General features: G+C 41.8%; 1 protein-coding gene across 22 annotated transcripts in view; it reads right to left on the reverse strand.

Moving 5' to 3' along the window:
• The window catches only part of LOC103480667 (adhesion G protein-coupled receptor L3), a 275,386-nt gene that overhangs the window by 148,619 nt on the left and 103,490 nt on the right, over positions 1 to 23,277 (reverse strand). For all 22 annotated transcript variants that reach the window (XM_081599528.1, XM_081599541.1, XM_081599532.1 and 19 more), the window contains one exon: positions 6,181 to 6,394. In XM_081599528.1, the coding sequence (XP_081455654.1) occupies positions 6,181 to 6,394 (214 nt within the window). The remainder of the gene's footprint in view (positions 1 to 6,180; positions 6,395 to 23,277) is intronic.

The raw sequence follows: 23,277 nt of genomic DNA on the forward strand, positions 1-23,277 counted from the left end.
TATCCCAACGTTCCTGCAGCCATCTTCCTCCTGCATTTTGAGAAGCAACCCGCGAGCGTTTGTTTTCCACGTCATCGTCATTAATGCGAGCGCTGTCAAATGTCAACCGTCACGTGCTGGGCTGGGTTCAAAAAGCAGGTTGCTTTCGTTTTGTTTTTGTCGTCCTCGTGAGACTCTTCAAGCTGCGATGTCTATTAACCTTCACCGTTAGTGACATGCACACAAAGACAAAGAGCTTGTACAGACATAAATATGTTTGGTTCGTCTTTGTTTGCCGAAATGACAAGTGTGGTGACACAGAAGTGGGAGCAATCCCGAGGGGTGGGTGGGGGGGGCAGTCTGGGGAAGAGAAATAAGAGTGATAAGAAAGACAAAAGGATAGACCGGACAGATAAGGACGTGGAAGGTGTACGTGCGTGAGTTAGGAAGGGGGGGGAGGCGCCCTGACCCGTTTTTCTCCTTCAGGGGTCATGCACAAGCCTGCCACGATACTATCAGCTGTCCCTTATGGTGCCTGCCGAGGTCTGCTGAGATATAAGGTGATATATAGTTTTGATATAGCCTGTAATTACTGGCTGTGAAGGCCACATAGCCTTGGGGGGGGCAACAGAAAAAGGGAACACACAAAAAGAGAGAAGAAAGACATCGTGGCTTTGATGAGAAAAGGGTCAGTCTTGTTTGATAGCAAAAGTGTCTGCGACCCCCTCACCCCCTTCCTGAAGCTACTTCGCTCATTCGAAAGTGGGACTAGATCTCAACATGTCTCGAGGAGACGCAGACAATTCTTCAACAATGACTTCCAAGAATATCCCATGAGGGACTAGGGGTTGATGCAAGACTCACAAGCTGCAGCGTGTGTGTACACACTATGCAAATGATGTCAAATTGAGCTAAATTAATCATAGGTAGCACATTTCAATTACAGCATCATTAGCCCGCACTGCCAAGAGGAGACATGTTTATCCAAAGGCTTGTGCACAGCCACAATGTTCAAAACACAAAGACTAGAGCCAGCTGTGGAAAGACATCCATTCATTTCATCCTGCCATGGCATCATGTGAGACAACCTTTACTTATAAGCTCGGTGACGTGCCATTACTCAGATAAAAGGTGCTTTTGGCTCCGTAATGGACGTTAATGGAACCAGACACCTTACCGAAGGGGTCCTCAATATACGGTGCTTTGGAAAATGCATCCATTCCCCGTGAACTTTTAACATTTTGTCACATTACAACCACAAATTTCATTGTGTTTCATCAGGATAATAGAATACACAAAGTACTAAGTATAGATTCTGTAGAAATATTCGATCTATGCAACAACAAGAACAAAAAAATACTGGTGGCACTCAGACAAATGCAAAGGACTCTGCAGTCCCAAAGAGAGAAACTGACCCAGCACATGTAAATTATGTCTAATTGGTTTGATTGCTCAGATTATAAACCGTGTTGTTGCACCAGTTTCCTTTGTTAAATTAAAACAGACATATTTACATTTCCCTGAATATAATTACAGCAAAAATAGATTAGAGGCTTTGTTCTTGGTGTTCATAGGGTTGAAGGCATTTTATTTTTATTATTTCATAGCCAGTAAAGTGGAAACAGTTACACAAGCAGCTTTGTAGAAAAGGTTCTGATGGTCCAGACAGATAATAAAATGTAAATGCTGAGCTACTGCAGGAACTTTTTAGGAGCAACATGCAAAAAATGTAAAGGCCCAGCACAGCAGATGAAAACTGCAGTCAACTGCAACATACAATGAATCCAAACATAAAGGACTTTTTTTTGGAAGCTGTTAATGAAGTTACTTGCTTTCACAGATACATTTTCCATGGTAACAATTTTTTAAAAATTAGAAATCCGATTTATTTATTTTTTTAAAAGTAGACTGGTTAAAAAGTCACTTAAAATGTTGCATTCATTATGCAGATGGACAGCTGCAAACTTTGACGTTTCCGCTCTGGAAGTTTTAAGAGGAGTTTGAATTCCAGAGGAAACAGACCTCATAAGGAGTCGTACTTTTACTAAACATAAAATTATTATTTACTATGAAAATAATATATTTTTCTGGAAAATGTCAATGTTAGCAAAAGTAATTAACTATTACACTATTACTAGCTAACATACAATAACATTAGTATACATTTTCAGGCTCTAGATATAACCCCATTTCAAAAATATTTGTTCAAACCAGACCCTTTTTGCCTTTTGTTCCTAAACAGCTGCTATAAGGGGAGGACTAAAGCATGACTGGAGATCAAACCACTTGACTTGTGTGAAACAATTGACTGATGCGACCACGATCTACCTTTGCTTAGTGTACTCTAGCAGTGAAAGCATCGCAAGGATCTTCTTTTTACTAAGACAATGTAGCGAAACAAGAATTCGAAAAGAGCTACGTTTTCACCTCACCTCCGGGGCCGATGGAGGAAACGCTCTGATCTGCAGGTTTATTCTTAGAAGTTAAGTATGCTTCATACACATTATAAATATTATGTAGCGTAGAAATAGAACTTGGCTTGCGGAAAGAAAAACTCAAGTTGGCTTCAAGTGAGTCAGAGTACTCTTTGTGGATGGCCTTGTCACCACCCCGCTGTGAAAGCGTTGACCCCTGCAGTTTCTGAGCTCTGCAGCTACAGCTCAAGTGATTACAATTCTTTCAAAAAAAAAAAAAAAAAAAAGCCATTTATATTTGCAGGATTCCTTACAGACTGCATCACTCTGACTGTTTGAAATTTGAACAGCGTCCATCACCACTGCAGATGAAGAGGGCAGCCCTGGGCACTGATAATCTACTGCGCTGTACTGGCATGTCTGTGAGCAGATAAGTGCAAAAAGAGGCTTATTTTTTCCGTTGAGCGCAATGTTCAGTACAAATGTTTTAAATCCTTATCAGGCACAGTGCATAGACCGGCCGATTTATTTATACATCTTTGAAAATGTCGTTAGTTTTAACTCAAATTCTTGGAACCAAAGTAAAATCCAGATGATTTCCATCTTGGGTTTTTTTTGTTTTTTTGTTTCATATGGTCTGCAGAACATCCTTGTACACTTGAATCAAACAAACATATAGAGACCACAATAAAGAGGAAATCGGGATACTTTGAACAATTTCGATGCTTTAATCACACTGATTCACTGTTATGGTGTGCGCGCAAACATTGGGGACCATGAAATGAGACGGCAAAGACAAACTTCCTACACACATGCTGATGGAAAGCATGTTGGATCACAGTTGAAGGAGTCTCGCTTTTGTTAATCAAGTGAAAAAGCAAACGGGGAAATAATTAATTTACTAGACAGAGTTTAATATAAAATGAATCAAACTCACTGCACATGTCATGAATCACACTATAGCAATTACCTATGTAAGGTGTACTACAAACATATTTTTGATGTTTTTTGACATTTGTTGTACATTGTTGATTGATTGAACCAACATCCCATGTATGTCAAATAGAAACAGTCACTAAAGGTATAAATCTGTGTTTCTAATTATGTTTTTACATTAGTGCTGTTTATTTGTATTCTTTACAGCCGCAGCACACACTCGAGGGCTACGTGAGAACATTACAGTGATTCAGGATAACACCGGCAAGAAGGCTGAATGTAGAAAGAGAAGCTATTATTTGGAGTATTTTTTCCCCATCTAAAAAAAGAACTTTCTCTGTCTAAACGACTTGTTTCTGTTCTTTGACCTTAATGAGCCGAGATGCCTAGCAACGGCCCCGACAGCCCGACTGTGAAAAGGTCGAAGGAGGTGGCGCTCATTTGTTGCGCTAACCTTCACATGCTAATGCGTAGTGGAGTCACCGCAGCCATAAATATCATTGAAATCCTCTCACCTGATCCCGACTGGTCTTCCTCATCCATTTTCAATTCACAACACCCACACCCTTCATCCACTTAGTCACTTCCTCCGCCAAGAAAAAGTGCCCTGGCTCTGAATCGGCTTGTACTTATCTCTGAGCGTCATTTAAATGCCCCTGCTAGCAATGAAATGCTAAAACGACGGACTTCTTCTCTGTGTTTTATGCTCCCTTTGGACCCTTTGATTCATTCCAGCCAGGATTTTTCAGTGCGAGTGGGCAGCCGGGAGAGGGGGGGAAAAAAAGAGAGCGACAGGGTGCATCAATTATGTGACAACTTGTTTCAAACTACCTCTTTTAACTATCCGCCGCTTTTCACATGGGTGATTATCTGAACTCTATGGAACCAAACTAAAAACCAAAGAGCAATTGTTTGATAAAGCCGGAAAGTCCATTAGTATTTTTCTCAAAGGGACAAGTCAAAAGTGGAACTAAAGCTCTGGAAATAAAAAAAAAGAAAATGGACATATGTTTGGCTTTTGGAAATAAAGTGAGCAAGAAAAAGTCAATTTAGAGCAGCAATTTAGATAAAGCCTGTCCTCTTGGCATTGCTCAAGGGTGCTTTGACCTCAAAGGAATGAGTACGGTACCCATGCTTAGAAAGATCTCAGCATGGAGCTTTCATTCTGCTCTTAATGCTGCCATACGTCAACAAAATGGCTCCTGCACACTAAATGTACACTCAATCTGCACTCCCCCTGGAGAGCAATACTTTCTGAAATTCAAGCTTAGTTAAAACTACAAAACAAGTGTATGTATTACCCTAATGTTGGCAATCAATTACACAGCAAAGGCCATCACACAGTTAGGCTTTAGTGTAGCTATTCAGATAAATAGGTTTGGGTGTCACTGGTTTTTTTTTGTGTGGATTTTTTTTTTTTTTTACTCAAAGGGTTTGTAAATCTGGAGACAGTCTGCCACAAAAACTCTTCGAGAGAGTAATTATTTTTGACCGACAACGGCTAACGATTATTGATACGTGTCAACACTAATCGATGACCAAAACAGATAAACAGTGGTGAGGTATTTTTGTTAAGAGAAGTTGTTTATGCATCACTGAGACTCTTTAAGTTAAACACCAGCAAAGATAAATACACATAACATTTAACAACATGAGATTTTATTGTTCTATCCCCGTGTGATAAACGGATCCATTCAAAACCATGCTGGTATGGGAGACATGTATGCAATTGTCTATTTTACACCCTCCATTCTCTTCAGAAATAAGATTATATATATATATATATATATATATATATATATATATATATATATATAAAATCACTGATGTAATTGAAATTTAGCAAATCTCATGTCTTATTTAGTACCTCCTTTAGCTGTTTTTTTTAACATGAAAAGACCCTCAAGTTGATTACTGAGCAGCGTGAAGCAAATTATGCACAAGTGCGCACACACTCATAAGGTCATGTTCTGAATTAGTCCCAAATATCATCATGTTTATTATCCTGATTTCTACCGCAAACACCAAAGAGCGGGAGCATTACGAAATGAAAGACCTAATGGTAAGTATACGCATGATCTACGTGCCGCAAACATTTAGACAAAGACAACCTGAGTAAATATATTTATTTATCCATTTATTAAGGAAAATGTTGTCCACACCAATACAGCCTTGTGAGAGAATACTGTTAAAGTGAATTTACTTTGATTAATCACATCTTAAGAGAGCCGTGTTTAGTTTCAATAGCCACACCCCAACGCTGATTACTGCCAGACCTGTAGAATCAAGAAATGTCAGACTCATCACCATAACTTCCCTAAAGCTTTCAGGTTACTTGAAAGAAGAAAAAAAATAGCCATCAGAATGTTTTTCGAAGTTTAAAGAAGCAATTTGTATTTGACTGAATAAATTTAACGTTGCTGTAGTCAGCTGCCCTTGAGTGTGTCTGTGAAATGCGCCTCAGTAAGTTTGAAAACTCACAGAAACTAAAAAAATCATCCCTGAAGACTCTACCTGTTACAAGTTCATACTGAAGTGAGTCAACATTTTCCTAACGAAACATATCTTAATATGTTAAAATTCTTGCAGTGAACAAGTCGAGGTGTTTTCACACCCGAGATATGCAGCAGATTTAAAATGAACTCCGGTTTGTTTTTTCTTGCTTATTCTAGTTCTTTAATGTCTTAAGCAACTACGCTTATGAAAGTTTCACTACTTAGTGACATAAGTTAGCATTCTTACCCATTAATCCCACAATCAGCAAGCAACACCGAGTGCGGGTATGAGTTCAAGCTAGCTGACGGCTTCATTCCCACGTCCAGCACTTTAGTTCATTTGTACGTGCAGTTACCTTTGCGACATGATCTTGTAGGCATCCGGAAGATAACATCGTGTGTTCTCCATCTGCGCGGGGTCTGCGTCGCAGATTTTGTCGTCCGTGCGGCCGTAGTTGGCGCTCTCGATCATGATGACATCCGTGCCCGGGCAGCGTAGCTCGATGGGGTAACTCTCGCAGGACAGCTCCCTCCTCACCACCGCCATCGGGATGGGTGCTCTGCTGAAAGCTGCAGAAAACAACAAGAAAAAAAAGTAATGAAAAGAAAAGTTTGAGAATTGTCCCCATCTTTTTTTATTCCGACGTAAGTTGAAGATTTCCATAAAAAAAAAAAAAAGAAGTAGAAGAAAACAGCTGAAGCAGCTTCAACCTGGAGATGGTTGCATTTGTTTGTGAAGACCTGAATAAAATTATGCATATTTCAACTAAAAAAAAAAAAAAAAAAAAAACAAGAACAGATGGGAAGACCTGCAATCAAAAGGTTGGACACTGAGACATATGCAAAGAGGTTCTCCACCCTTCTCTCAAGAGTGTGGGCTGACAGGACACGAGTTGTTTGGAGTAGGAGGATGAGCAACACCACAGGGGCCCTCGAGAGGCCAGGAGTTGTGGAAAGAAGACCGAGTACAAGACTGACACTGATCACACATAAAGAAGTGGTGTGTTTGTTGGCTTTCCTGTGAGAAAATACACAGTTCATTATTTGGGCATTAAGCTGGGAGATTAGAGTGAAAAACACAAAAAACTGTGTATCCAGGAAACATGAGAGCCGTTGGGTTTATTGTGTTTTAAGGGGGTCACACGCAGGCAGGAAGCAGAGGGTCGAGATGTGGCTTAAGTCAGAGATAGGAGTCAAATTGTTATAAAAAAAATGTAAAAAAAAAAGGCTCATGTTAACCGCCCAGAACAAATAAACGGCTAAGAAACCATGTATGTATTAGACTGAGAGTGACAGCCGTCTGCGGGTCACCGAGACACAAGACCTCGCAAGCCCGTGAACGTCTGCGAGCCGAGGACGCCCGACGCGAGTGAGCATGTGCGGCAACAGGCTGGAGGCTTTCTGTGTTTAGATCCAGATATTAAAAATCAAGCAGAACGCATAAACACTGGTCTCAGCGACAGTAAGGGGAAGTTTGTAAGTTTAAGAGCTTATAAACATCCTTTCAGACAAGTCTCTGGGATGCGTAAAGCGCCGTGACATGACGCCAAGCGAGACAGAAAAGGAGCAGAGAGAGGCAGGAAAAAAGAGGAGAGTAGATTAGTCTTAGTGACAAAGAGAGAATCTGTGCTTTCTTTTAGCTAAGTAGAAAGGTGGAGGTAGAGAGGTTCTGAATTTAAGATTTTAAAAGTTTGGAAAAGATTTAAAAGCCATTAAAATTTAACATGTCACTGGATCATTTTCAGCAATTTTAGAGTAGCAACAGCAGAGAAGCGCTATCCACTTCCCACCTGATCGCGTGAGCTGTAAGTCAGTTGTAGGTGACATCCAAATGAGAGAAAGTCTAAACACGCAACCTAAACTTTTTCTTTTTCCAAAGACGGATGGATGCCTGCGGTTTGGCCATCAAAGGGCCTCTCTGGTTTTATGAGAACGGCATTTTGAAATAAACACTGGTAATGACCTGTAATGAGTCAACGACATGTTGGTAAAATAACAAGCTCACTGCAGACAAAGCAGCTAATACAGCTGCATGACTGGCCAAATTAAGTTTGCCACTCTCACAGACCAGGATGAGATTCTAAAAGTATAGCCTTGACACCACAACTCCATGGCATTCACACAAATATCTGAATTGAAAATGTTTAAATGTTTAAATGCTTTTATGCGAACAGCAAACCATAAATATTATATATTACTTTACTAAATGACTACAACAACTGCAAAACTTTTGGATGGAAATTACAATGTCGTTGCCCTCAGTGGAGGCCGTCTGCAGAAAGGTGGGGCACTCTCTCTCTTTACCACTTCGTAAAAGTAAATGGAGGATGCAGGGCGATAGTAATTCCGTCTAACGATTAATATTAATATTTAAAACTTAATAAATGTGACGCTTTAAAGTCTCCATTTATCATTCTGCTTTGCAAAGCAGACTGGAGCAGATCTTGAGGATCCTTTACAAACCTACAGAATACAGCAGAAATCAGCATGAATATTTTTTCTTTGAATCAAAAATTGGAATCGAATTGTGAGATAATAAATAGTCCCAACCCCAGTGATCTGATAATAGGCTACCTGCTCCAAACCAGCCTGCAGTAAGCTGCTCAATAGACATGACTTTCATAGTCAGAAAACAGTAACAAACACAAAAATAACCTCATTTTAATTTTAAGACCACAACTGTATGTCTTTTTGTGACTTGGAATGTTTTTAGATGTTTGGCTCTGTCTTTGTAATGGGCAAGAAAAAAATGCCTCAGTCTTCTTTTCAGTTTCATGCATTACAATGTGCTCTGTACATATGGAGAAAATGCTTAGTTGCGTTCATCACTCCCTATTAACGGTAATTTCCTTAGCGGTTTTGAAACTGGAGCTTTTTAAATTCTTAGTAAATCGTGAAACCAGACCAAGTCTACACTGACTATACTCGTCTAAGCAATATTTACGTCTAAATGCTTTAGGACTGTGTGAAAATTAACAACAACAAAAATAAAAATAAACATTTAAAACAACTCTGCCGATTCTGGTGTTTCAGCTGCCACTGATTTAAAATCTTTGTTGCTAGTATTTGAAAAGCCTGACCTCTTTTTTTTCTCATCTTATGTATATCTCTGCTTCAAAACTGAGATTAATCATATATATAATACAAGAGCTACATAATCAGTATTTTCCCACAGTGATAGTAGAACACATTCATTTAAAAACAAAACAAACATCCGTTTATGTTTTTACATGAACCAATGAGCTGCTCTGCAGCATTCTCCCTCCAGGCCCTGTGAAAGTGCTGGAGTGAGCAATGTTTTCTTTGTTTATGTGGAGCGTCGAGCAGCCCTATATGTATATCAATATATCTGTAAAGCAGCTAACTTCAGGCTAGACACCCAAGTAGACAGTGTGATCATTTAAGCAGCTAATATTAGCAGAATTACAATGGAAGGAAAATTACTACTCCTCCTCGGGCTGCCACCTTATCGTGGTGGAGGGGTTTGAGTGTCCCAATGATCCTAGGAGCTATGCTGTCTGGGGCTTTATGCCGCTGGTACGGTCACCCAAGGCAGACAGGTCCTAGGTGAGGAACCAGACAAAGCGCAGCCCGAAGACCCCTTATGATGGAGACGAACTTTGGATCTGGCGTTCCCTCGCCCGGACGCGGGTCACTGGGGCCCCACTCTGGAGCCAGGCCTGGAGGTGGGGCACGATGGCGAGTGCCTGGTGGCCGAGCTTTTACCCACAGAGCCTGGCCGAGCTCAGCCCGAACAGGAGACGTGGGTCCCCCTTCCAATGGGCTCACCACCTGTCGGAGGGGCCAAAGGGGTCGGGTGCATTGTGTTACGGGCAGCAGCCGAGGGAGGGGACCCTGGCGGTCTGATCCTTGGCTGCAGAAGCTGGCTCTTGGGACGTGGAACGTCACCTCTCTGGTGGGGAAGGAACCGGAGCTAGTGTGCGAGGCTGAGAGGTTCCAGCTAGAAATAGTCAGCCTCACCTCGACGCATGACTCTGGTTCTGGAACCAGTCTCCTTGTGAGGGGCTGGACGTACTTCCACTCTGGAGTTGTCCATGGTGAGAGGCGCTGGGCAGGAGTGGGCATACTTGTTGCCCCCCATCTTGGCGCCTGTACGTTGGGGTTTACCCCGGTGAACGAGAGGGTAGCCTCCCTCCGCCTATGGGTGGGGGTACGGGTTCTGACTGTTGTCTGTGTTTACGGGCCGAACAGCAGTTCAGATTACCCACCCTTCTTGGAGTCCTTAGAGGGGGTACTGGAGAGTGCCCCTCCTGGGGACTCCCTTGTTCTACTGGGGGACTTCAATGCTCACGTGGGCAATGACGGTGAGACCTGGAGGGGCGTGGTTGGGAGGAACGGCCCCCCCGATCTGAACTCGAGTGGTGTTCTGTTGTTGGACTTCTGTGCTCGTCACGGATTGTCCATCACGAACACCATGTTCAAGCATAAGGGTGTCCATATGCACTTGGCACCAGTACACCTAGGACGATTCTGGTCCACCATCCGGCGTCTCAGGAGGGGGAAGCAGTGCAGCACCAACACTGTTTATAGTGGGGATGGTGTGCTGCTGACCTCAACTCGGGACGTTGTGGGCCGGTGGGCTGAATACTTCAACGACCTCCTCAATCCCACCAACATGCCTTCTGTTGAGGAAGCTGAGCCTGGGGACTCTGGGTTGGGTTCTGCAATCTCTGAGGACGAGGTCGCCGAGGTGGTCAAAAAGCTCTTCGGTGGCAGGGCCCTGGGGGTGGATGAGATCCGCCCGGAGTTCCTTAAGGGTCTGGATGTTGTAGGGTTGTGTTGGCTCATGCGACTCTGCAATATTGCATGGACATCTGGGGCAGTTTCCCTGGATTGGCAGACTGGGGTGGTGGTACACCTGTTCAAAAAGGGGGACCGGAGGGTGTGCTCCAATTACAGAGGGGTCACACTCTTAAGCCTCACTGGTAAGGTCTATTCAGGGGTCCTGGAGAGGAGGGTCCATCGGATAGTCGAACCTTGGATTCAGGAAGAGCAGTGTGGTTTTCGTCCTGGTCGTGGAACACTGGACCAGCTCTACACCCTCAGCAAGGTCCTGGAGGGTGCATGGGAGTACGCCCAACCAGTCTACATGTGTTTTGTGGACTTGAAGAAGGCGTTCGACCGTGTCCCCAGGGGGGGCCTTGTGAGGGGTTCTCTGGGAGTATGGGGTACCAGCTGGGCCTCGGCTGGCCTGGGAACGCCTTGGGGCTCCCCCGGAGGAGCTGGAAGAAGTTGCTGGGGAGAGGGAAGTCTGGGCCTCCCTTCTGAAGCTGCTGCCCCCGCGACCTGACCTCGGATAAGCGGCAGAAAATGGATGGATGGAAAATTACTAGTAAATTTAGCAGATATTTATTTTTTTTATCTTTGTGCTTAATCACTGCTCTGCATTATTTTAACATCAGTGGGAATACCTTGTGTTTTTTTTGTTTGTTTTAAAGAGAAGCAATGAGCTAAAAGTACATTTCTGTTTGAATATTTCCCTAAAAAACACTGGCATTTTCTCCGTGTTGGCTGGTATTTTTACATCAGAGTTTCATACCAGCTCATGTCCTGAACAAGAAAAATAAAGTACCAGAGTATAATTTGTTTGAGGTACTGAGTAGCTACAATGACAATCTCTCTTTAGCAAACACTACGTAATGTAATTTTCTTTCGATGTGTATCACTGTGGTCATCAGCAACACTAAATTTCCATTTTCAAAAGTGGAAGGTGGAACATCTTTGAAAGCCCAGCAGTCACAACCAAACAGATGCTGTCGGCTAATCTTTTTACCGAATGAACACAGACTCAAATGTCTTGCGCGATGCAAAAGATGATGACTGTAAAGGCTTCATAAAAACACCGACAGCATCTATCATCCCTTTCGATTCTTTTTTTTTGTGTCTCAAGCACTTAAGTAACAACCCAATCCACCTGAAAAGGGTGACGCATGCAATTTTCTATCATTACTTCTGTCATTTCTCTCACTCATATGATCACCTTATTGTATGACATGTCTGGGATTTAGGTGATTGATTTATTATTTATTTATTTATTTTTTAATGGAAATTCATCTTGAAACTGTGATATAATAATAATTTTCTTCTCGCAGGTTTGTCCGGCATTGTGTCAGCTCTTAGCGCATCTTTTTTTTATGTCAACTTTTTATTTATTTATTTTTATTATAGGTACTCAGGCTTTGTTCAAGTTCCAGTGGCTAGTCATGTCTAATTATACTTCTTGAAATCTCTTAGTGCAACAATGTCAACCTGACTCTTGGCGTACAAATCACACCAACTCGAGGATGCTGAGATCAAGGCTCCGCGGGGGGAACATACCATCTGTTGCAGCACTCTTTGTTCTTAAGCCTTCCTGATGGCATTGCATGATGGATAGGTGTAAAAAAAAATAAAAAAAATTCCTTATGTGCATAAAACAAGAACAGCGAGGCACACAATCTGCAGCAATAAAAGTCAGCCAGGTACTGCTCTTTACATTTCCCCACAAATAAACGCAGCAAACACAAAGGGACGCAATGAGGTGAAGCGACAGGAGAGGACCGTCATTATCGTGTCATTTCATTTCGTCTCATAAATCATTCAAACCCCAACACACTAAAGCGCACTCGCTATTGAAACATCACAGATTGGAATAATTATTTCCAATGCAGGGATGAAAGCTACCAATTATCTTCCTCTTAGTGGAAAGATTTATTCCGCCTCCTAAACAGCACTGGTGTGAATCAAACCAAAGTTTGCTGAAACAAATAACGGCGCGAGAAAACGGGAGATAACACAGGTCGACTCAGGCAGGTGCACTTAGGAAACGGAAAGGTGCGTAATTTAGTTTGATTAAAACAGAACAAACTGTTATTTTTGATCCTTGCATATTTTGCGCTTGGTCTTTAAATGAGGGCAAGAAAGAAAAACAAAAATATGTAGACATAAAACAGCTTACATAAAGAAAATTATAATTTATAGAAAATCTCATCTCAACTCCTCTGCTCATAACTGTAGGGTTCATCATACTTTGGCACGTTTTGTCAGTGTGCAATGTTTTAAAAAAGGAGAGGAAAGTGAACAAATAGAAGGCAAAATGGGACCTGCAGAAAAAGAAAAAACTACCAGCCAGTGAACAGTATCTGAAAGTCAGAGATTTTAGAAGCAGAATGCTTCTAAAATCATTTTTCCACTATTAGGGCATTGACATGTTCGAAAAGTCTGTAAATCTGGCCCAAGTGTACAATAGAAATCAAGACTATGTAGACAAAAAAAGAGGGTAAAAACCATATTTGATGAAATATTTAATATTTATAGAATCACATTTATATGTGACACATTTCTAGAATATTTCAGTGTTTCTCAAGGCCTCAGGTCACACCCAGATCATCACCTTTCTCACTACCATACTTGGCAGTTTTGCTAAAATTATGCGTTTGTTTTTTCCTTTGCACAATGGCCAAATATTGCTACCTGTACCATCAGTAATATGCTGGGTGTCCTGTGGTTTATTCACACACAACATTGCTGAAGAGTCTGAAATAGAGATGTATTTTTTTTTATTTTGTGGTCAGCATAGTGAGACACCCACTCCTGGGAAGTATCTTAAATGTTTCCACAATTGTGCTTAATTCATGTTACGTTTTCAGCCAACAGGTCTTTGTTAATTTCAATGTTGGTGTTAAAATGTTATTTAAGTCAAGCTGACTTAAGAGCACCTCCAAGGTGTCGTTTGGTTCTTGTTATAAGCTAGTATAGGGACTCAAGAAATCACTCAGGTATACCGTCTTCTTATGTATAAAGCTTGTTTTCAATTTTAAAAAAAATTTAAAAAGTCCTAGTAGAGTAAAACTTACTGCTTTAACTTAATATTACAGTATTGTACAAGTTCACCTGGAACAACCTTAGATCTCTCTCCAAAATCCCTGCAATCGATGCCAGCATTCCCAAAACACATTAAAAAAACATCAGCGAACACAATGCCGTTGATACGGGCACCGGCAATCCTCTAATGCAAGTGGGTAAAAGCATGCCAGTGATGGCTCAAATTACCCAGATAGTCAACAACTGTAAGTTTAATTACATCTATGTCTGGAGGGTGGTGATTGATAGGGCTCATATTGCCCAGGTAGCACAGCCAGCATCCTGCCCCCTTCTCTCTCTCACACACACACAGCCTCTGAGTTGCCGTATACCTGCACACACCATTGTCCCATCCACTGAAAATCGGAATTAGCCTCGTAGAAAGCCTTATCTGAGCCTGTGTGTTCCATCTGTTTTCTCCCTCAGCTGCGAAAAACTTTAGAGCTGTATTTATATGCAGCCCGTATCGCTTTTTTAGCCCAGCAGATTCTCCCTGGATAATTCTTTTCGACAAGTGCATAGCTGAAAATGGAAAGAAAAGGGATGGGAGATTCAGTTAAGCAAAACCGAAGTCGTTATAACGGAATCTTCCGCCACTTCTAAAGCGTATTTTTCATTGTGACGCCTGCGTGTGACGTAGCTCAGTAATGATTATTTCACAAATACGCAATTACTCACCAAAAAGGGCAAAGGAAAGGTCAGAGAGAAAAACGGTCATTTGGAAAATGTCGCTCCCCCGCAGAGCCGCAACAATCACTCTAAGGAGAAATTCTTTGATGCACTTATTGGGTGCTTGCTAATGATAATAGAAAAATAAGGAAGGGGGGATTTTTCACCTAAAATGTTCATTCTTGTTTGGGTGGCGGATTTTTTCTTCTTTTTTTTTTTTTTTACCTTTCCTTGAACCAAAAGGCTCTAAAATGCAGACAGAGCGGGATATGACATTTAAAAGTCATCACTGGGAACAAAACAGTGGCCTTTGGGGGGCTGGCTTCTTTTTCATCTCTGGTGAAAACATGTCAGGGTGGAGCTGTTAAGGTCGACTCTCGCTCACAATACACTGAACTCTGCTGCTGAATGAGCCAAAATCTGGTGGGACATGAGGCAGCTCCTAAGGAGAGATGCATCATTTTAGATAGGAAAGACTCAATCAAAGGTTTCTAGACTGATTTCAGCCAAGAATGGACTTTATCGGTACTAAATGATTTAAAATGACTCTTTGAAATGATAAATGATAGTAAGGACATGGAGGCCGATTGTGTCTAAGACCACAAGAGTGCTGCAGTATTAGCAGCGAGTCCTGTAAATGTTTGGACCTTTCTGACAACTGTCCATTAGACCCAGCATTAAACAGTCACGTGGTGGTGGCACATTCGTATTTGCACACACCTTTAAATCTGAGAGGCACAACCTCACACGACCTGCAGGGGTTTCCCCTCCTTTCCCTGCATCCTCAGTTTTTCAGTTATGAAATGCTCATTGAGATGGTGTCACACTTTTCTGCAGAGAACCTCTTCCCTGAAGAACGACGACGAGGAGTTATTAACCATCCACCAGTCTTATGTTCATAGGTGTTATTTAATGAAGAATCATACAAATAAATGTACATAATTCCTCATTGCGTCAGATAAACATTCCTCAAAGTATTTATGTCTCCCGGAGACAGAAAAACTAGAGCGTAGACTATTTCAAGAGAAATATCAACATTGATGTCCAAGCACATTTCTGCTTAAATGACATCAACCAATCAGACAGCACTTCGCCCAGAGCTCCGTCGAAATAGTCTAACCATTGCCTGGTGTCGAGTTCGGCAGGTGGATGCCTCTCCGCGAACAAAATGACGCAAATTTCATCAATCAGAACCGACTTTGGCAATTCGCACCAAGTATGTTGGGGCCTTAACTTTTAAAAGATACTCGCTACTTTAGACCAGGAACACTCCAACAACAGCTACAGCTTTAAAGATGCTCTGATCAAATCACCTCGTAATTTTTCCTGCTTCAAGCACGTCACATTTGAAGACCCCAGTATATTCCACCTTCTAACAGATGACTCATCACACACACAGGCTTCTATTCATATTGTTATGACCAGTGTCATGATACTGCACTTATAAAAAGCAACAAGATGTTCCTTAAACGCCTAAATAGTTTTAGTGCAAGGAAAGGAGTGTGGAGATTTTTTTTTAATGTATTAGGTGCTTATTTTCAAATATCTCTTAACCCAGAATATTGTGAATGTATGTTGGAAGAGGGGCGGTTGCATTCAAATGAACTCGGACTTCATCAAATTAATGGAAGATAGATGGAAGAGGGGAGGAGGGGACTGCGAGGGAGCTGATTCAACAGATCAAATGTCTCATTTTCCTCGGAGCAATACCGGACGGGTCCAGCCCCCAGAGCCAGTGATTAATTAGCACATGAATCTGGGAGCGGTTATTTGATTAGACCAATGGGAGTCTGTCACACCAACTTCTTAGTTTGCAACAAATGACAAACTAGTGGGTGCAGGAGGGAGGGTAGGAAGGAAGAAGTTTCTTGAAAAGACTATTGTGTAACAAGCAGGAGCTCTCTTTCAATAAAACACGAGGGATTATTTATCTTGAGGTGAGATGCAGATCAATCAAATTGTTCTCAAATAAATTACGTTCACATGTTGCTTAAGGCAGGCAAATCTTCAATCTTCCCTTTTTGTTTTAAAAAATGTAAAATTATCTCGAACCTGCCAAAGTCTGCCGATTTAGTGTTTCAGGAGAAAAACATCAATACGAAAAAAAATGCTTTTTTTGTGGCATGTAAAGAATGTAAGACTTAAAAGCGGCAAATTATTTTCACCTCCCACTCAAAGGATGGTCAAATAAACTCCCAGGAAACAAGGCTGGAAGCTTGAAGAATAACACCAAAAATATCGGTTTTATAGATACAGGTGTAAACATGGCAAATTCCCAGACTACAGACATTTCAAATAACTTTGTTGGCTTTTGACACTTTGGACCAACGATGCTGCTGAGAACAATCAACGTTTCTCAGTTTGACAGGATCCAGACATCCGCTAACGCGGCGGCCAGATCGGCCCATTCGTTTTGTTTCAGCTCGCATTTGCCGACACGCATCCGAACGCATTAATTGCCAGCGAGGAACTTGCGCTCGCAAATTCCAGGGGAAAAGGAGAGAGAGAGAGACGACTGATGGTGGGTTACTGCAGGGCGGAAAAACGTACAAGTGCGAGTTTCAAACTGTCAGTCAAACTGCCCGTGGCGCCTGGAGGGAATGAGCTCGTCAGTGTTAACAAATTAGCACGGGGGGGGGGGCGGATGCAGAAGCAGTGCTGTTGTAATAAACTACCGCACCTAGAAATATCAGGCTCCTTGTGGTGAGAGGTGTTTTTTTATATTATATATTATTTGCAGGGTAAACCATATGCAACATCCATCCACAAGATAGTAGTCATTACATGGAGGCAGAATATTACCTTTACTCCCCTGCTGCTACCATGTGTCAACATAGTTAAAGTTAATAACAGAGATGCAATAAATTAGTTCCTATATATGGAGCAGGCAAACCACGGCAACTTGCATATCCTTCTGTGGTATACTTTTAATCTGGCAGATATCTAAATGTTGCATATGCTCAAGTAGACAAACAAGTGCATTTCCATCGCTCCTCACAGATTCTTTCACGTACTCCAAAAGAAGGGGTGAAGTGTCTCTTCATCTAGGAGCCACTTCTATTGGACTAATGACCACTTTAATTTATTAAGTGCAAACAACACAAGAAAAAAAAAAGGAGGTGCTTTCGTGGAGATCTAATGGAGATCTAATGTTAAAAATCCTCGTATATCGTAAGCAGTGGCGCAACTACACATTATTCAGGTGGATGCGAAAACATAGATCGGCGCCCCCCCCCCCGACCGAGGGAAGGAACGTCAGGGTGAAGGAGCGACGCTCACTCAGCCCCCCCCCCAGGGTGAAGGAGCGACGCTCACTCAGCCCCCCCCGAGGCGACGATACGTGAAGGGTAAAACTCGCTACGTGCGCGAGGTGAAGGAGGGTAAGGCGCGCCAAAAGTGTACGGGAAAACGTCATCGGCGCGCCGCCCCCTCCAGACGGGGTTTTGGCGCCCCCTCTGGTGCTGCGCCCCTATGCGTTGCATACCCTGCATACCCACTTTTTGCGCCACTGATCGTAAGCTAACATTTTATTATTGGGTTAGAACAAGTTGGGTCACATTGAGATGTGAAATACTTAGGGAAGAATAAAATGGAATCGAAATATCCTTTACTGTCCCATAATGAGGAAATATATGTGCAAAAGCAGCAAAATTGACAAGCAATCAAAACCAAAACAAGTATTCCCACAAAGAAATGTGCGATATATAAAAACAGAATAAAGAATAAAAATTGTACGGCAAAACTTCACATAGCTACACAAAATACTCTACTCTGGTCCAAAGTGAGTAGGTTCATTCAAAAAAGACAGGCTATTTACAATTAGTGACAATAAAAACCTTAACCCTAACCTCGAATAAAATCAAAGAACTCTTTTACAAGAGCTTCCTGACAATCATACACATTAAATGGAGCAACTGGATTGTTTTCCCAAGCTGCCACGGCTCACAGCAGTTCCACTAAAAGTCCAGATCTACACCGAATTGAGAACATGTGGCAAGATCTAAAAGCCCATGTGCACAGATGCTTCGCATGAAAAGTCACACTTCAGATTTTTTTGCGCAGAAAGAATATTGTTTTCTTTTCCAGCAACGCAGCACTTTGTGATCCCAATAACATTAACTGATCTTTGCAGTAAGAAAGGTGACAACATTGACGACAAAAAATAGGTTTGATCCGAAGGCAACGTGTAATCTACACATAATCTCACATCGAAACAAAACAACAACAAATATGTCCAACATTAATCTCGTTTATCTGGAGACTTAACGTCTTTTCTGTTTTTAGCTCTAATCAAAGTGAGATTCGGATCATTTCCCATTTCACTTAGCCACGTGTAATCAAACCACACAGAGAGAGAGAGTGCTACTTTCTATAAGCAAAGCGGTGCTCTGCCAGGAGGTCCGAGCCAGAGCTGAATGTGTGCAGCAGGCAAGTGCTGCGCCAGCGGCTCATGACAGCGAATAGAGCTTTGTTCAGCTCCAATCATGTCCGACATCGTTTTACTGTTCTCGCTCCTTTCATTGCCTTATTTTTTTTTCCCTCTTTCTTTCTAGCTCCGTCTCCCTCCGCTCCTGCAAACCACCAACCCACCGACCCACATGTTCGGCATCACTCGAGGGAACATCTCAGCCAAGACTAATGCACCTTGGCCCCCCACCTACTGTACAGAGCCTCCTCGGGCTTAAGCTAACACAATCCCCTCCACACAGTCAGGGGAGGTACACAACTGCACACAAAGACCTACAAACATGGCTCCCAGAGCAGACATGATTCAACATGGCCCTTTAGTAACACATGCCCTGGTAGTAATTGAGGTCAAAGAGAAGAAACAACAGGCTGAAATTTTGTCTTGTGTGAGAGGAAAGAGGTCTTTTCCTTACTCTTCTTTGACTCCACATTACCTGATGGAATTGCCTCGCAGCGTACCAGAGGCAAGAGCTCGGTTAAGTTTAGCAAAGTGAACCGAGATAAACTGCAGTGCAGGCATGCTAATACGACGATTTCAGGGAGAAGGAGGTTCAGACGAGGCAGGGAAAAGAAAGCGAGAATATAACCTGCCAGTGTACAAATAGCTGTCCCCTTAAAACATTTCTGTGAAAATATCAGGTACAAAACTGCTAAAACCACAAAAGTAAGAAACGGCAAAACAACTGAAAATGCCTGGTGTCAGGGAAAAATTGAAAGCAACACACCCACTTATAAAAATGACAGCCGACACTAATGAAAAATGCTGCTTAACGTCAGGCTTTAAAGCAAGGAGCCAGCTTTGGCGTTGTCAAAAAATGTCCTGATTCCATTAAAGCAAATATTAGCTTTAATACATGTACCTAAAGTATTAGCATGTGGTGCCATCTTTGTTAAGAAAATGACATGCTGGCATGTGGATTGTGTGTTTTTGTACACTTGTGGTTAGATTTAAGTACAAAGTACTTGTCAAAATAAGCGGGTTCACATACTTATGTGTTTTTTTAAATTCAGCTATGAAGTAAACTTGAACAAAAATAAAAATTGTGTCCAACAGTTAGTTAAAATCTCAACAAATTGACAGAGGGCCTGCAGCTAGATGCCAGTGTATTTTGTAGTTCAACAAATCTTCTGTGAAGACTTCAGTGTTTGTAACTGTTAAGAGCACGAATCCGCAGCAACTAAGGGTTAATACGAGTAGTTTTTGTTTACAAAATGAATAAATAAAGAAAAGTCCTTTGAGTGCATTAATTGACTGATTTGCTGGAGTCGCTTGTTAAAAAAAAGAAAAAGGACCATTTACCTTTATGTTACACCTCAGGAAGCGCCATTCGTTTTAACACCTCACCGGGCTTCTTTCATTCCCATAGCAACCTGCAGGTTTGTCGAAGGTCCTTTCACATAAAATATAGCCCGGGCTGATGACAGAATACTTAGAAAATGTGTTCTCTTGTAATGAAATGGGAACCAGGCAATATCACCATCTGAATGGATCCCTGGGGCTCGACTTATTATGGATGTATTAATAGAGCAAAATGCGGCGCGTAAATGGAGCTGAACTCCAACACGCTGGCCACCAGGTTAGTGCCCACCTCCTCCTACCCCATACCAGCTGTCACAACAAAAAAACCCTTTAATGACTTCTTGCTTTTGGATAAAGCTGATCTGTGTGTGGTAAATGTTGAGATGGTAATGAAAAAAAAAAAAAAACGTCAAGCATTTAATCCAACTTGATTCAAATCAGCGGACAAGAAGAAACCCCTCAGTGTCGATTGTACGCACAGCAATCTTAATTTGTTTGTTGCAAATTGATGAATATATGGCAGAAACATTAGAATGACAGACCATATTGTTTGCTGATTAAATCCTTTTTAAAGGCAGTATGAAATATTTGGACCTATCTGGAATTTGTGGTGTTTGGGGAAAAAAAGGATCCCCGATCCCCCATTTGTGGACGGGAACAGAAAAATCGATGCTCTCCTTCTGTCGCAGCATCTTGTGCGAACTTGTTTGCATTCTGTTTAATCAAAAGTTGCCTCGTATGAACACTCCGGCTTTTTGTATCGCGCCGCGCTGATTTGTTTCCCGTGGAAGAGTACATTCAGAAATAGACCAAAGCCAATTCTCTTGCTCATTCTCTCCTGCAAGAGCAGTTTTTTATTTTTTTATTTTTTGGCAGCGTAATATCTGAGGGCAAAAAGCATGAATTAATACCAATTAAAACTCAGTGCTGTAGTGTTGACATACATAATACAGAACAAGAAGATATATAAAGGAGAAAATAAAAATTGTAATTCCATGCATATTCTACAACGCTGTTACATTTTTCAGTTACAGTTGGACACTTTTTTTTATCCATTATTAGTGCCACTGGAGTAATTTTTATATTACAAAGGGTTGGGGAAGGACATTTCTTGTTTTTCTTCTACATACAGTCCACAATGCAGCACTATGTTCTGTAAGGATTACTAATGCTTTCAGACACATTAAGGAATTTAATGTATTCTTTCTGTCCCCATGCTAGAACAAAAAAAGTATTCATAAGTCTTAAACTTGTTCACAATTTGTCACATTACAACTTTCATATGTTGGGATTTTGTGTTAAAAATCTGAAAATCAGAATAGTGTGGCATATTCAGTTGTGTTCAGACCCCTTAAGGGAACACTTTGTAGAATCATTTTCGCTTCATATATATATATATATATATATATATATATATATATATATATATATATATATAGAGAGAGAGAGAGAGAGAGAGAGAGAGCTGCCAATCTTGACCAGCCTCTCGACTGAATTTAGGTGTGCACTTTGACTAGGTCAATGGCCTAATCTAAATCTTTTCATTGTAGTTCCAGCTTTATGTTGTTGACAAGGTCAACCTCCACCCCTAGGCCTAAGTCTTTTGTAGACTTAAGTCTAGTTATAGGACTAAAACCTCCTGGTTTTAGTCCTATACTGCCTTGTATTTAGCCCCATCCACTCTCCTGTTTGCTCCATGCAACTTCACAGTCCCTGCTGAAGAAAGACAACACCCATATCATGATGCTGCCACCAGCGTATTTCGTCTTGGGGGCGGTGCGTTTGGGTTATTATGTGCAGTTTTCAGTAGTGTTTTGCATGAAACCCCAAAAAGTTCAATTTATGAACAAATCATATTTTATGCAATTTCTCAACCGCTTCACAATTATGTTGGACACTTTGTGTTGGTCCATCACAAAAGAAATCCCCAGGAAATACATTCCTCCTTCACTAAAAAAAAAGGTGTAAGGCAGTGTAGTAGAGTGCAAAGTGTATGCTTTTCGCATGCATTTTAGAGCAAAAGAAGGTAGATTCTAAAGGTATCTGAGTGAGTAAAGATGCAGGATGAGAGTGAGCAGAAGCAAGTGGGGGTGGGTTGGGGGGGGGGGGGCTTGCCCTATATTCTGTAAGACTCCAGCGGCTGGTGAAATTTGATCCACTGGATGGCAAGAGCAGATTAAAGGCTGTACTTAATAACAGCTGGCTTCTTTGGTTTATCTCCCTTGTCATTTGTTAATTCCGACATGCTCGTCTCCGTGTGCAAGCGCGATACATTAGCCGCCGCGCACTTTCCTCGTAGGAATATTGTTGTTTTGCAAATGCATACAGAAGATGACGTCAAGGCTGGAAGTTTTTTAAAATCAAAACCTCCCTGCTTACTGTGATCCACCGCCCCCCTGCACCCTAACTGATTTAATCTTGTGTCCTTTTATTCTTCAGCTGTGTGCCCAGAAGGAGAGTACACAGGCTCTTTCCGTGGGGTCACAGAGCACCAGAGAGCTTATTGTGCAACGCTGTGGCGAAGGTAGATGCCTAGCACTGGTGTGCTGCAGCAGGAGACAAGAAAACGTGTGGGTGACTGTTGTTAAAGACGGCCTGTGAATAAAAAAAAGAGCTAATGAGATGAATAAAAAAAGAGACAAAAATATAATAGCAAAAAGGAGGGAAAAAAAACATTGAGTCCTGTAGGTGGATGCTAAAAAGTGATTCCCTTCCACCACCCACAGAGCATGAAGCAATCCCATTCCACATGTACGCGATGAAGACATTGCTGCAGAAATTAGCCTGGGTGGCTACGCTGCATCCGAGACACACGGCCATGATGATCTCCTTTGATCGTTTTCTTTCGCTTGTGCATTCAGGATGACGGGTATCAGACATGAGCTCATTGTGCCGAAATAATGAGCGCGGAATATGTATGAAGGAACATGTACGTGGTTATAAGGCATTAAGTCAACCGGCGGCAACCCTTTACATGTGGCGCGTTGGGCTTCTGACAGAAGCAGAAGAAGAAAACAAAAAACGCAGGGGTAGCAAATGCGGCGAGCGGCGCTGAGTGAGGCACGTGCTGCTCAAGTCGGGCAGATGTGGAGCTTAGCTGCTATGGCAGGGAGGAAGGCTGCCACTTCAGATCTCAAGATTATTTATTTTGACT

Source organism: Poecilia reticulata, chromosome 18 (genome assembly GCF_904066995.2).
Source record: "Poecilia reticulata chromosome 18, P_reticulata-male-v2, whole genome shotgun sequence".
Lineage (NCBI taxonomy): Eukaryota > Metazoa > Chordata > Actinopteri > Cyprinodontiformes > Poeciliidae > Poecilia > Poecilia reticulata.